We start from the raw sequence: 14858 nt of genomic DNA on the forward strand, positions 1-14858 counted from the left end.
TCCACATTAAAGGAGTCGTACATGTACATATAAAATAATCTTCACATTTAAAAAATTGGTAGACAAAGGGTTAAGCTCCGAGGCTACATGAATCATGGAGCAACAGCTTAATTTAGGATTAGAAACATACGAACTACCACTGGAACTTAACATGGTCTTGTGGACAGAAGACAAAAATGCTGACAAAAATGCGGTACCCTTAAATTAGATTAAGTAATATAAGGTCCAAAATTGATTCAGTTAAATCTTGCAGATTCAGAAAAAGGTTCAGAACAGTCTGTCCTCATTTTCTCTGAACATGTTCTTTCTTGAAATTTTGTAATAGAACTCCTTCATATTGACTAGAAATACAAACTCATAACAAAATAATACGTAGAGTTTATATATTTTGTTGGTGGGCAGTATAGGACAGCGACGAAGCTGTGAAAGTAATACTATATCTCGTGCGCGATAGAGAAACCCAGAATGCCTAATATAGGTGTACTAAATAAATAATGGTTAAAAAGCGTTGTATATAAAAGATATTATATTCTCTACTAAGATTAAAATTCAATTGGATATTTTTGTTGGTATGACAGCTCCCTAGCCGCATAAGTCTGCCAGTGAGAACGAGGACAGTTGTAAAGCTATTTGTATGAAAAATGTATCGGACTCCGGCCAAGAGTCCCCAGCTTCGGATTCCCAACTTTAAAACACCGAGTTGTTGTGTTAAGAGGCTAATCACTGTGAAATTAAAATACCGCTAATTTTACAGTAATTGTGTGGTATCTTCAAATGGATAAAAGGTAATCGAAATGTGGAACAAGAGCGTCATAGACAATATTATTGTGCATAAGGTACCGTTATCACGAGTCACCTAGTAGCTTTCCGTTTGCAGCGATTTAGAAACGCGAAAATACCAATTTTCTATATGACTGGAAATCGAAAGCAGATAAGTGAATCGTGATAACGGTATCTCATGTAAAATATTGTCTACCAAGCTCTTGTTCCACTTTTCGAATTACCTTTTATCTATTTGAAGATTTCACATAATTACTGTAAAATTAGCGGTATTTTTATTTCGCCGTGATGGTCCTCTTAAGCTTTTCGGGGTTCCGTGGCAGAGAATTTAGTTTGTCCTGTTGGAAAACTGTTAACTTCCAAAGGTAAACGTAATCTGTACGTAATAGGATATTAATATGTATTAAGCTGTCCCAATATAACAAAAGCTGTCCGAATAATTAGAGAGAGAATAGAGAAAAATTCGTAAAGTAGAAATCTATGTATATTTCAGTTTTGCGTACAGTTGATGCCCTTACAGGTTTCGCCCAACACATTACAATATACAGTAAAATGGATACGAGACCACAAATTCGTACGCCTCTGCTCAGCATAAAGTTTCATCGATCAAATGCGGGGTCCAGTATGTATGTTAGGAGACAACTTGTACAGGAGGAACAGGAAGGAGGGAGACGGGAGAGATGCAATATCGCAGCACGTAGTCACCTATATTCATCAAGATTTTGCTTGTGGTTGAGTGTTGATACCATTGGAATCGATGATATTATTTCCACTGGACCATATAATTAACTGTTGAGCTGGGATGACGTAACTTCCGTTTAATGACTTAAACTGAAAGATTTCATTTTATTTCATAACATAGAAACATATGAGTATATGCTGAAAGACTACAACACTTTTTTTTTTTTTACCGGAATACTAGTCGAACAAGTTATTCATTATTTTCTAAATTATACTGTATATCATGTAGTACTAACAGCAAAATTTTTATATTCTTGTGAGCTAACTAGCATGTTCGTATTTGCAGCTCTTGAAACATTGCGACGAGATTATTTACTTAAAGAATGGAGTGATTTCCGAAACTGGGAAGCACAAAGATCTGGTGGCGGAACAGCGTGATTATTACCATATGATAATGCATGATCAATCGAGGGGCGATGAAGGCGACAAAGGGGATGAAGGGGATGAACAAGAAGAATTATACGAACCAGGTAAGAACATATTGTGAACCTTGGCCCTCAATATAATAAATATTCATTCATGAGGTAGCCATCAGTATTGTACTTACTTAAAGATTTAGCTTGACATATACTTGTGTAATTTATAAAAGATAACTTTTTTACCGTGTCTAAGTTGTTTTGCAATTGTACTATTTTGTTTCAGCATATTCACTCTCAATGGTAACACAGTGTAATTCTCGTGTAATTTTTGTCTCCTACCAAAATGCATAGTTGGAAAATTAATTGTTAGAAAAAAAAAAGATTAAAATGAAAAGTTGATCCTATGAAAATATAATTGATTAAATAAAAAAAAAAAAAAATGTAAGAAAAGGTAACGGTTAAAATTAAAATTATTTTCAATACTATGTAATTAGAATTGTCATGAGTTGTGAAAGGTAAGTTGAGGTTTAGGTATGAAGAATGGACTTCGCAAATTAGAAGAATGGACGTTTTGCTTTATGTGGCTGAAATAGATTTTTCTTGGTTTCTTCTTTGATGGATTTACGATTTTCTTACCTTAGCGGCCGCTTTACATTTTTTTAAACTGAAGTTGTCCATTATTATTCACTGATCACCAGTTGAATTAGAGACACCTACTTAATACCGTGTAGCACCTGATGACTCCTACTTAATACCGTGTAGACACCTTTCGCTCTGATAACGACGGCTACCCGCCGTGGCATGGACTCCACGAGGCGCCTAAAGTGTTGTTGTGGCATCTCAATCCATATCACTGCAAAGTCTCCCTCAGAGAGCGCAGGTTGGTCAGAAGAGGTCCACAACCCGAAGGCGTCGTTCCATGGCGTCCCAAATGTGTTCGATGGGATTGAGGTCCGGTGACTGTGATTGCCAGGTCAAAGGAGTGCTCATCAAACCAGTCTGCTTCCATCTTAGAGCAGTGGGCCGGCGCATTGCCCTGCTGAGGTCACCATTCGTATGTTGCAGCCGAGCAAATGACAGGACATGGTCATCCAGAAGATCGCGGTAGCGTTCACCTGTGTTAGGGGACCCATTTCAGTTCACGTAAACATGCTCCAGATCCTCATACCACCACCACCGGCTTGCATAGTTTCCTGCTGGCACGATGGATCAATTACCTCGTGCGGTTGGCGACGCACCCGTACCCGTCCATTGGCATGTGCTAATATGAAATGTGACTCATCTATTCAGGCAACCTTTTTCCACATTTCCACGATCCAGTCGCGGTATTCCTTTGCCCATGCGAGACGTTGTTTTTTTTTTGTGTTGTGCGGTTAGAAGCGGTACTCGCCGATGGCTTCTGTACAACATGGCGAGTAGGTGGTTGTGAATTGTGTGGCTGCTAACACGGCATTGTTGTTCTGTATTGAATCTCTGCGCAATTCGACGCACTGTGGCCCGTCTATCGGCTGTTCATGGGGCCATTCGGCGCCTACCTCTGTCATCGACACGTCCCTGATTGAAGTAGTTTGCCCGTGCGGGTGCGGTTATATCGGAAGCCAGGTACTCACGATACACCCTTGACACAGTTTCCTTTGAAAATCCAAGTGCTGCAACCACTTCCGAATTCGAATCACCCAGTCGTCTTGCTCATACGATTTGACCACGGTCAAATGCACTCAGGTCCTTCGTCTTGCCCATCACACATTGTACTGACACGGGTATCGAGAGAGGAAGCACACGGCAGCAGTACACGCACTATGAGTTTCATTCACATGCACACATGCACTGATGGAGCGTCTGCAGGGCGGTTTCTGCAAATGCCCTGCCTTATATAAAATAGCCTTTGGCTAGCTGGGGGTTCCTTCCCCAGACCCTCGCATCTCATATCTATCAACCTTTGCACCAACAGTGAATTTCTTGCATTTGGCAATATTTGGCAATATTGGCACTTTTGGCAATATTCCTGTCGGTAAATCCTGGAAGACTACAATCATGTCAAATTTCATCATTCTAATCCTGCCGGAAGTGCATAAACATTTTGGGGTGAAGAAGACGTCCTATACAAATAACATGGGAACGAGTTCCTCATAAAACCACTCTAAAGTTGGAAATTTTTATTTTTACTGATATACTTACGTAATGCTAACGAAAACGTACAAGCATACCGAATTTCAAGTTTCTATTCTAATTCCATATGCTTAAAACATGAGATTATAGGTCCAAAGAAAGACCCATTTAAATAACATGGGGAAATTCTGCATCACCCCTTTAGACCCCTAAAAATTAAAAATATTTACTTTTGGCAATTTTCCTGTCTGTTAGTTCCGGAAAGCTACAATCATGCCAAATTTCAACTTTCCACGTCAACCGGAAGTACCACTTTAATTTATGCCAGAGTTCATGTAGTTTTATATATAGTTTTATATATAGACGCAGATAGAGAGAGAGAGAGAGAGAGAGAGAGAGAGAGAGAGAGAGAGAGAGAGAGAGAGATGGAAGAAATACTATTTAAGATATATTTTTTCTGACAAAGTTTAGCGTCTCTTTTCACCATCAAGACTGTAGAGACGTGGACCTAGTTTAAAGTGGAAACCGGGCCACCGTAATGCGTTCAATCTATCTCTCACCCAGAATCGAATTCGGGACCAGGTGTACCAAAAGCATGCGCGATAGTCCCGATATACGATCGGGAGACCTGGTGTAAGGTATAGACGCGTGTCACGTTTAAATATCGTTGAAATAAACGTACCCTGTTCAAGGAGGAAATTAATAGTCAAAGGCATTCTTATGAGAGTGAGGGCGAAATGTTGGTGAGAGTTAAAAAAAAAAAAGGGGGGGGGGACCAAAGATAGTACAACAAATCGGCTAGCCTTTCCCATTGGTTTAATGGCTAGCAAGAGCACTTTTGGTGTATTGTGTATTCCATCTATACGTGTGCAGTTTGTATATAAAGGATGCCACCTTCTACGTGTGGAGGCTAGTGCCATAAATAATTCATCGTCCGCGGGAACTTGTGGAAAACACCCCGATAACTAAATGGCCAACCAGAAGCCTCATTTCTAGCATTTGACAACCGCTCGTCAAGTCCACGTGGAGTACTTAGTTACCACAGTTCTAAACGCTGTCCTTTCAATCAGTGATTTGAAAATTGTTGTTCAACATATATAGTTTTCTTATACATATATATTATACTCGATTATAGCAAAATGTGGGGGCCTGACATCTGTTTCACTTTAGCGATTGTATTGGGAGAGAGATAAGAGACACGAGATACAGTGGGTGCTGTGACATTGCAACCCCGCAAATACGGTTAAAAGAGGGATAGGGGGAGGAAGAGATACTGTTGTAAAATCCAGCAGGGAAAGTTCAAAGAATTTGCTGAATTGCCCATGTATTGAAGGAATACACTATACACTAGGGTGGGCCGAAAAAATGCAGAATTATTCTTTCAAGTCGTAATACTGCGGAAAAGTTGCCAATTGGGGAGACTAAAAAGAAATAAAATTGATTTATATCTTCCGGTCGCACATTTGCTCTAAAGTTCGCCGAATTTTTTTAAAAAATATCACATTTCAAAGATATATATATATATTTATCTTTTTAACTTGTCAATATTTAAATGTGGTAGCTCTAGTTGAATCTTACTTGAACCGATAATGATTTTAAAAAAGAGAACTTTTCAAATCGGTCAAAGTATTCCGCTCATGCAACGGCTGTCAATTCAAAGAAATTCAGACGCTTATTTTAAGAATTGACAACCGTTGCGTGAGCGGAATATCTAGACCGATTTGAACAATTCTTTTTTTTTTTTTTTCTAGATCATTATCGATTCGAGTAAGATTCGACTAGAGTATCACGTTTAAATATTGACAAGTTAAGTAAGATGAAAAATATCGTAGAAATGTAAATTTTTCCAAATTCGGCAAACTTTAGAGCACATGCGCGACCAGAAGATATAAATCAATTTTATTTCTTTTTTACTCCTTTTTTGTTTCCCTAATTCGCAACTTTTCCGCAGTATTGCGACTTAAACAAACAATTTTGCATTTTTTCGGTCCATTCTAGTGCACAGGGTCCGTATTTGATTCCCTATAGTAGAGCATTGAAATTTGAACGCATTACGGTGATTAGGATTCCACTTTAACAATAGATCTGTATTTCATATAGCATCGGTGCTGACAGGGGACGCTGAACTTCAGCTACTTAAAAATAATTTTTAAAACTGATTTAATACTGAAACTGACTTTTGTACACAGAAAGATTTATATTTGTCATAATCTATAATACATATTTTATCTTTTATACATTATTATTTATGTTGTTTTCTAGGTGAAGATGAAGAGATAGGAAGACTGACGAAAGATGAAGAGCATGCCATGAAGAGAGTTGGCTTCAGTGCTTATAAGAAGTGGATGAAGTTTTGTGGAGGCGTTTGTGTGGTTGGAATGATGTTGTTCTTTGTTTTTCTGTTTACAGTCTCTCGAATATTTTCTGGCGTCTGGCTTCAGAGGTGGCTAGATGCAGGAGATGGACTAGAGGTAACTACGGTTTTGTACTTGAACGCAGAAAGAGTATGGCACATTTGAATTAGTTCATGCAGAAAGGCTTCAGTCACCTAAATGGCGAGATTGAGTTAGCATCGGATTTTTATGCTGTTGGGTACCTGTTTTTATGCATAAGAATTTTGTTTCATTGGTCTAGTCAACCTCGATTATTCTAGGCAGCATGGGCTTGTCAGTGACTGAAACCCTTTCTGCATAGAGAATTATATTTGTTTGATATGTTAGTGGCAATAGCTATTGATTTCGTTCTATTCGGTTGGTAGACTTGCAACGTCTGGAACCTGGCAAAAAAGGTCTTAACACAGTTTTGTGTTTTTAAAAAAAGAGCAAAAAATAACTTAATAAAATTACATGCATACAGGGCTTCGTTTATACTTTTCATGCAAAAAGGACTTAGTCCACAGCGAGTGGAAACAATATTTTTTTTACTATGTCAATGTGTATAAAAATGGTTTTCCTATACAGTATTCGGTCAATGTAATTGTTATCTACACGAAAAAAGATTGATTTTGATTTTATAGTTTCAAAACTGCAATGTTTTTTATTTTTCCCAAAACTAAGTTAGTTTGACTGAAGCACATTTTTGCATAAATTGATACATTTTTGCTAAGATTAACAACAATTAATCTTTTTTTTTTTAATGCTCTTTAATAACTGTTTTCTTGATTATTTCATTGGGATCGTTTTAGCAAAAAATCATGTTGCTATCATCAGCCAGTCACTTAAATGAATATTGTTGGTTTCAAAAAGATTTGCACATATTATTCAACTTAGTCTTTTCCCCCAAAAATGATATTACCAAAGTCAGTTTTAACTATTGGTAATGACCTACACACATACAAGATCAAAACTTGAAAGTGACAATTACATACAAATAAAATAATGTAAGACACAACTGTAGGATCCGGTGCGAGCGGTCCTGAGTTCGATTCCCGGTGGGAGCATTCGGTCAAAAAAGTGTAAAAAGCTTTTTCTGGGCAGCCATCCTGAATTAGATTTTCGTGGGTTTTCCTCATTGACACCAGGCAAATGCCGGGATGGTGCCTAACATATAGGTCCCAGGCCGCTTCCTTCCTTCCCTGTTTCCGGATAATGTGCTCGCCGAGGGACGTCATTCCTCATACGTGACGGGCTAACATGGCCATAGATGCCGACAGCCCAGAAATATGAAATCCTAACAACTGTAGGTTCTCACAGATCCGACTGACACATTTGCAAGTTTAATATTGAGTAGGCGTGAAAGCTTGGAGTGGGTTCCAGATAAAGGATTGGGAAAGGATAAGATGTAATTTCAGAAGTGCACCATTACAGTTCCTATAAACATTGTTGAAGCGTTGAACATCGTATTTTCTGTGTTCGTTCTAAGTACAAAGTACAATTGTGCAGACTTTTAATTGTTACCTGCCATTGCTTTGAAGATCCATCGTAACTATTACAGAGTTCTTAAGAAATGGCATCGTATCCATTTCCCATCCTCCGCCCGCAACCCACTGTAAGTTTTCGCCCTGCACAATATTCATTTTCCAAATGTATCAGTCGGCTCTACGCCACCATGTATGTATATATGCTATTCACAGTTTAAAAGCATGATCGTTGCCAAACCTTCACTTCATTTCAGGTGCTAAATTTCACATAGCATATAGACAAAAATACTTAATCTTATAACCTCTGGACTAATCGGAAAATATATTGTAATTTAGTGTCCTTTGTATCGCCGAGGATATATGAGACATGGACGTACTTAACGTGCGATCCAAACCACATGACTCCTACCGGGAATCCAACCCGGGCCTTCTGCTTGTTCTGTTCACGTGGTCCCAGGTTCGATTCGTGGTAAGACTACTTAGTTCCCGAGTACTGGTTCGATCGCACTGTTAACAGTAGGTCCCGCCTGATAATAGCCTCGATGCTGGAAAGAACGTTAAACTAATCAACCAACAGGTACTTATATATTTGAAGTGGTAAATTTCGTACTAAATTTGTGTTTATATTGCGCCGAAATTATCTTTAATATCTTTCCATTTCAGGAGACACGTAAACTGAATGCTACAGAGATGAATGTTACTTTGAGTGAAGAAGAGCTGAAGGGGTCCATCCTCGACAATCCAAATGTAGATTTGTATCAGCTTGTGTATGGAATGACATTTGTAACCACAATATTAGTGGGACTGGTGAAAGGTGTCACTATTGCTCGTCAGACTCTAGTTGGTGCTTCAAGAATGCATGACAGTATGTTCCATAAAGTCATGAGGTGCCCCATGAGATTTTTCGACGTCACGCCAGTTGGAAGGATTCTCATGAGATTTTCAAAAGACATGGATGAGTGTAAGATTCCATATTTTTGTTAAATTTTTATAATTGATATAGTATTACAATGGAACAAATCACACACAATAAAATAAGATAAAAATTATTAAAATGAAGAGATACAACACAGCCTGGATTATGCGAGTTAATATGAACCTGACAAACCTCGGTTATTACTATTCGGATAATACAGACTTCCTGCAAAATTAAGGGCAGTACTGTAAGTACAATAATAAAGGCGTCAGGTACAAAACTAAATAGTCCTATACTAATTGCTGTACAGTAGTTCAATTATTCTGGTTAAAACTAAAAAGTGAAACCATAAAACGCAAAAACTCTGAAAAGTCAAAAACTCAGAGTACACTATTTTTCAAAATTACATCGTAAAACAGTTTCGAAGTTTCAAAGATGATTGTTAATAGCAGTACGAAGTTGTTCCATTACTATACGCGGAGGTTTAAAGGTTTATAAGTGAAGAAACTAGAAAAAAATGACTAATTTTCCGATTACGACAGCGAGAGCGGCTCAACAGCCGTGCGTGTTAGAGCTAGTGATCCCAGGCGTTCAGATCTTCTGGATTACTTTTGAACTTCTTTTGTTACTTTTAATTTATACCAATTGCCGCGTCACCTCGGCTTCTGTTCGTACACCATAACGCGCATCATTTTAGGTGCGAGCACTTCGGTTAACTTGAAATTCAATTAGAACAGGCTCCGAGCTTGAAAGGGACACTAAATTGAAAATCAAATTAAAATTCAAGGACACGTGATAATGTAGTCAGGCCGAAAGTAGAGCTAATGGCGGAAGATAAGAGTGCTGGGGAGAGAGAGGAGGAATAATAAATAGAGTAAATATAAACTAATGAAGAAATTAAAAAATAATGAACGTTTTAACAATAAATAATAATGAATTATCTGATTAGGAGATAACACAGAAAGAAAAGTATGTAAGAAAAGCTGATTAAAGAAACCAAGTGTATGGAAAACAGACGGAGTGTAGTAAAACGACGGTTAAGACCAGAGGAAAAGGAGTTGTTGTTTGTTGAAGTTTGGCTTTCCTTTTCACCATCAAGTCTATATGAGACATGAACTTCCGACATCACCGTGTGCTTGGGTTTCCTCGAGGTTCTCCCGTTTCCTCCCACTTTCTTCATTCCACCATTTCATTCTTTTCTCATCATCACCGTCTCCTTTAGCCTAGCCGGCATAACCGTGGTACGCCAAACTCAAAGATTTCGTTTCATTTTCATGAACTTCTGATTTAAGGTGGAATCCGAACCACCGGAATGTGGTAAAATTGCAATGCTCTCCCACCGAGAATCAAACGCGAGACCCCGTACACATACTAGCCATTAGACCAGCGAGGAGAGGGTTCCTGATTAGGATGATAATAAAATATAGATGTCTTTGTGAGGGACATGGAAGAGTCTGGAGGAAGAATTTTGAAGATATTAACGCAGAAGGTGTAGTCGAATGTACTGATTTGAAAAATTGTGTTTTCTGGGACAGGTAGTTGATTCTCTTCATTCCATCATTCTACCAGTCATTCATTTGCATTTATTATTCTTTCATTTTTCCTACAGACATAATCACTGGAGATTTTAAATTTTACGACTCTGATAGTACATTCAGTTTGTTAATGTCCTTACAAGATTGTTGCTGACTTATTTCTCATACAGGAAGCACTTAGTTTTACAAGCGTTGGAAGAACTTATTAATGAATGAGATTCCAAAATAAGTGTTTTTATGTTTTATATGTTTGTGCCTTTCGTTTGTTATGTGACAAATGTTTGTTTCATTTTTTTCCAGTGGATGTTCGTGTACCCTTCTTCTTTGAGTTTGTGTGGCAGGGGCTGATGATTGTGGTGCTTCAACTTGTTGTTGTGTGTATAATATTACCAGTGTTTCTGGTAGCTTTGCTGGTTATTTTTGGTAAGTTGAAACTTTTAGTACATGTATGATTGTTCAAGATTTCTTTTCTGATGTAAGCCAGTAACATAGTTTCCTTTGATGTTGACCTAATATTGTGAAATAGCTGGAGAAATACTTGAATTAAAGAGCGAGATATCCTTGTCCAGAAAGTTAGAAGTAATAGGATTGTAAAGCCGATGAACCAATCGCCTATCAGTCACTTGAACGTTGTCATTTAAACAACCCCAGCCTTTTGTGGTCTGTGATGCCAGGAAGCTGAGTACAATTTAGAATAATGACCTTAATTAATGCATTTGTATACTAATTCTCCGGTTTACGTTTTGAACTCACTCACTCTCCATTTCAGAGAGGAATACGATGGAGTATTTTCCTCAGGAACACGGAACGAATCATTGCATGATCGGCAATGCGTTGTCTACTTACTATTACCTCCGTCTTATCTCAATTCCACCTGCGTAGAAAGAATCGTTCAACATTATAACGTGACATGTGATAGCAATACTATACATGTTAGTCTCTTACATACAACAATTTCACGAGGTGTGGGAGACCCCGGTTCGATTCCGGTGGGAGCTCATGTGGTTCGGATTCCACTTAATCAGTAGGTCCACGTCTTATATAGCCTCGCTGCTGAAAAGGACGTTAAACTCAAAATCAAAATGAACATTTTCACGAATCAGAACAACTCCCTTCTGGGTTAGGCCAGAAGCTTTCTAAACGACACTGGTACAAAACAAGAAACAAATTTGAGTCTGAAGAATATAAAGTCTTAGAGCTTAGAAAATGGTATCATTTAGAAAGTTTCTGAAACCTATACAGTTGACTGAGTCAAGAAAGATATCACTACTATTTTGTCATAAGATTGTCATAAAATATTTCTCACTGCTGTGAACAACATATCCAAAACACCCCCTTAGTTTGTAGCATTTTCTAAGTTCTAAGGAAATACATACTCCAAATTTTCATTCACTTACTGTTACTTTATTGTTTTTAGTTTTGTAAAAGAAACAGTGATATGAATTTTAGTTAGAATGACTTTAAGTAATAATTAACAAATCCTTAATTAATAATACTCCTCATTGATAAGATAAATTCTTCCAGGATTGTTTGCCTTCCTTGATCGATGGTTGAATATTGGACTTCGGGAGACTAAGAAAGTTGACAACCTCACCAAAGCACCTGTAGTTCATCATTTGTCATCAACGATGGCTGGCCTCTCTCTTATAAGAACATACGGAAGACAAAAGATATTCCTTGAAAGGTGCGTTTTCTAATGAGTACTGTTATTTTACCTGTGTCATGCAATTTTATAATAAGATCAGATCAAGATAAAATAGCTTTTCACTATTGTTGAAGTAATAATCGGACAAAGTGTTCGAAAGAAGGATTTAATTTGTCATCATGTTGGGAAAGTTTAAGGAAGCTGTGAATTATCGAACTTCGTGGTGTTTTTGTTAGGTATTGTATTCTGTAGTTGATTTGTGAGATTAAATGTTTTGTTGTTTACATCGCACAATAATTATGTTTGGAGAAGTCATTTTGATTAAATAATGAGCTAGGAAACGATGTCATATGTTATATATATTAAGTAGTTGGAAGAAGGTAGTTGTAAAAGAAAGCATAGTAATAGATGCGAGTATGGCTTAAGAGGCCTCATCCCGGCGAAATTAATATACCGCTAATTTTACAGTAATTAAGTGATATCTCCCAATAGATAAAAGATAATCGAAATGTGGAACAAGAGCTCCCTAGACAATATCATTTTACATGAGATACTGTTATCACGACTCACTTATCTGCTTTCGATTTCGAGCCATTATGAAAATCGGCATTTATTTTCGCGTTTCTAAACGGCTGAAAACAGAGAGCCACTAGGTGACTTGTGATAACGGTACCTCATGCAAAATAATATTGTCTAGGGTGCTCTTGTTTCACATTTCAATTATCTTTTATCTATTGAGAGATATCACTTAATTACTGTAAAATAAGCGGTATTTTAATTTCGCCGGAATGAGGCCTCTTAACTGAATAACAGTGGAAACAGTATTGCATAAATGCGAATTTAAGCCTAAATCATTAAACTATTTACCTGAAATATGCTAACAATTTTGGCGCAGTCGCTAGGATTTACTGCTATTACAAATATCCATTGCATTATCATGTCTGTACCAGAGTTTGTTTCGGTGAGTTGTGGAACAAGAAAAGTTAACTTTTAAATTAACGTAAGACTTGTCTCGGCATAAGTGCAACTCACGAACTTGTCGAAAATACACCGTGTTTCGAAAAGAGTGACTTGATTTTGGACGATAATAATCATTGAACATGGGACGTATCGGCAAGAAATGAGTGTTGTTAGAATGGGCGTGGCCTAGAGTTTCAGAAAATCGTCGGTAGATGTCAGTCAATGCGTCTTCTCAGTTTGCAGCCAGTCAGAAGTAATATGGCGTCCGTTCAACAAAAGGCGTTTTGTGTGCTGTAGTTTGCAAAGATTGAGTCATTGATTTCGATCCAGCGTGCTTTTCGTCGGTGTTTTAGCAGTGATCCGCCTGCATCCAAAAACATTCGTCATTGGTATAGCCAATTTTGAAGAGACAGGATGCTTGTGCAAAGGTAAGAGTTTAGGTCAGCCTCGCACTTCGAGTTTATGACGAATTTAGCTATTGTTCGTGCTGCTGGTGGTGGACACATAGATCATTTGTAATAGCATAGCTAAAACTTAAAGATTTTATGAGTATTTTGCAATTTATCCCATTTTTGTAGTGTTTTTCTCAATATATATAGACTTCTAAAATCAGGTCATTCTTTTTGAAACACACTGTAGTATTCTGGAACTATATGACGGTTCGCTGAAGAATGAACCCTCTTACAGATAAGAGATCAGATAACGTGAAGACTTGAGTTGGCAGACTCAAGTTGTCTTTACCACTTGTTGTGTTAGACAAATAAGAAGCTTCGTCAATTTTAGGGCGCAGTTGGTTAGATATTATCTCACCTGAATGGAGAAGATACAAGATCTACTCAATAAATAACCGGAAAAGTTATATAAAAAAATACAACAGACAAAGTTTGTGCTTCTTTGTTATTTTTTGGTGGTGTCCTAGAACTATTATTGGATGAGCGTGCACGCTTGCCTCGCGAACGGGATGCTGGGAGTCAGTGAAACAAGATGGCGGCACCGTTACAAGTTTTGCACGAACGTGAAGCAGCGGAGTGTCGTTAGATTTCTGTTAGCTGAAGAGTTGAAATCAATCGAAAGTCATCGTCGGATGGCAGTACAATATGGTGAGTTGTTTAAGTCTAACACAAGTGTACAAGTGGGCAGATAAGCTCAAACTGAGTGTAACAAGTGTTGAAGATTCGCCACGCCCAGGACATCTGTCTATGCAGTCACGGAGAACAACCTTACGAGAATTGATGAGTTGAAACAGGAAAACAGGCATATTACGGTGTGATATTGCAGCAAAGAACATTAGTGTCGGATCACCCCACCATATTGTTCATGACTTACTGATATTCAAGAAAGTGTGTGCGAGTGGGTTTCAAAATATTTGACATCAGAAATGAAAGGAAGGCGCTGATGATGAGGAAGTCCAGACAGCAGTGCGTAACTGGTTACGCACACGTCCCCAAGAATTCTTTCTACGTGGAATTGAGAAATTTGTCCAGCGCTGGCATAAATGCATAGAACTTGAGGGGATTACGTTGAAAAATAAATAAGTATTGTATTCTATTCTCTTAATAGATTACTTTTTTAAAAAAAAAAAAAAAATTTTTATTGAATTACCCTTGTATCTAGATAATTTGTATAAATAAGGACAATCGCAGATACGCTCAAAGCTCAACTCATGTCAATGTAAAGAGCATATTGTTCAGCAGTTTGATTTCCTCTTCAATCAGTTAATTTATCAATTCACCGATTAAAGGATATAAAGTGCCCTATACCCATTAAGCAGAATGTCACGCCGATTCACAAGGGAAGCTTGTTAATATTGTAGAGGACACGAAGGTGAAAGAACTGGTCGACATTTTAAGATTAGTTACCTTCGGGTAACATAAAAACTTCGGTGGAAGAGTCCGGAAAGGACAATGTCTTAAGAGACATCAGTGTGTTCACATTTACCAGATGAAATGGAAGG

General features: G+C 37.8%; 1 protein-coding gene across 2 annotated transcripts in view; it reads left to right on the top strand.

The window, feature by feature from the left end:
- LOC145694563 (ATP-binding cassette sub-family C member 5-like) overlaps positions 1-14858 on the top strand; it is a 219923-nt gene that overhangs the window by 173551 nt on the left and 31514 nt on the right. For both annotated transcript variants that reach the window (XM_081770896.1, XM_081770895.1), the window contains exons 17-21: positions 1808-1991; positions 6252-6460; positions 8512-8809; positions 10600-10722; positions 11824-11983. In XM_081770896.1, the coding sequence (XP_081627022.1) occupies positions 1808-1991; positions 6252-6460; positions 8512-8809; positions 10600-10722; positions 11824-11983 (974 nt within the window). The remainder of the gene's footprint in view (positions 1-1807; positions 1992-6251; positions 6461-8511; positions 8810-10599; positions 10723-11823; positions 11984-14858) is intronic.

This window comes from Thermobia domestica, chromosome 9 (genome assembly GCF_964235325.1).
Source record: "Thermobia domestica chromosome 9, izTheDome1.hap1.1, whole genome shotgun sequence".
NCBI lineage: Eukaryota > Metazoa > Arthropoda > Insecta > Zygentoma > Lepismatidae > Thermobia > Thermobia domestica.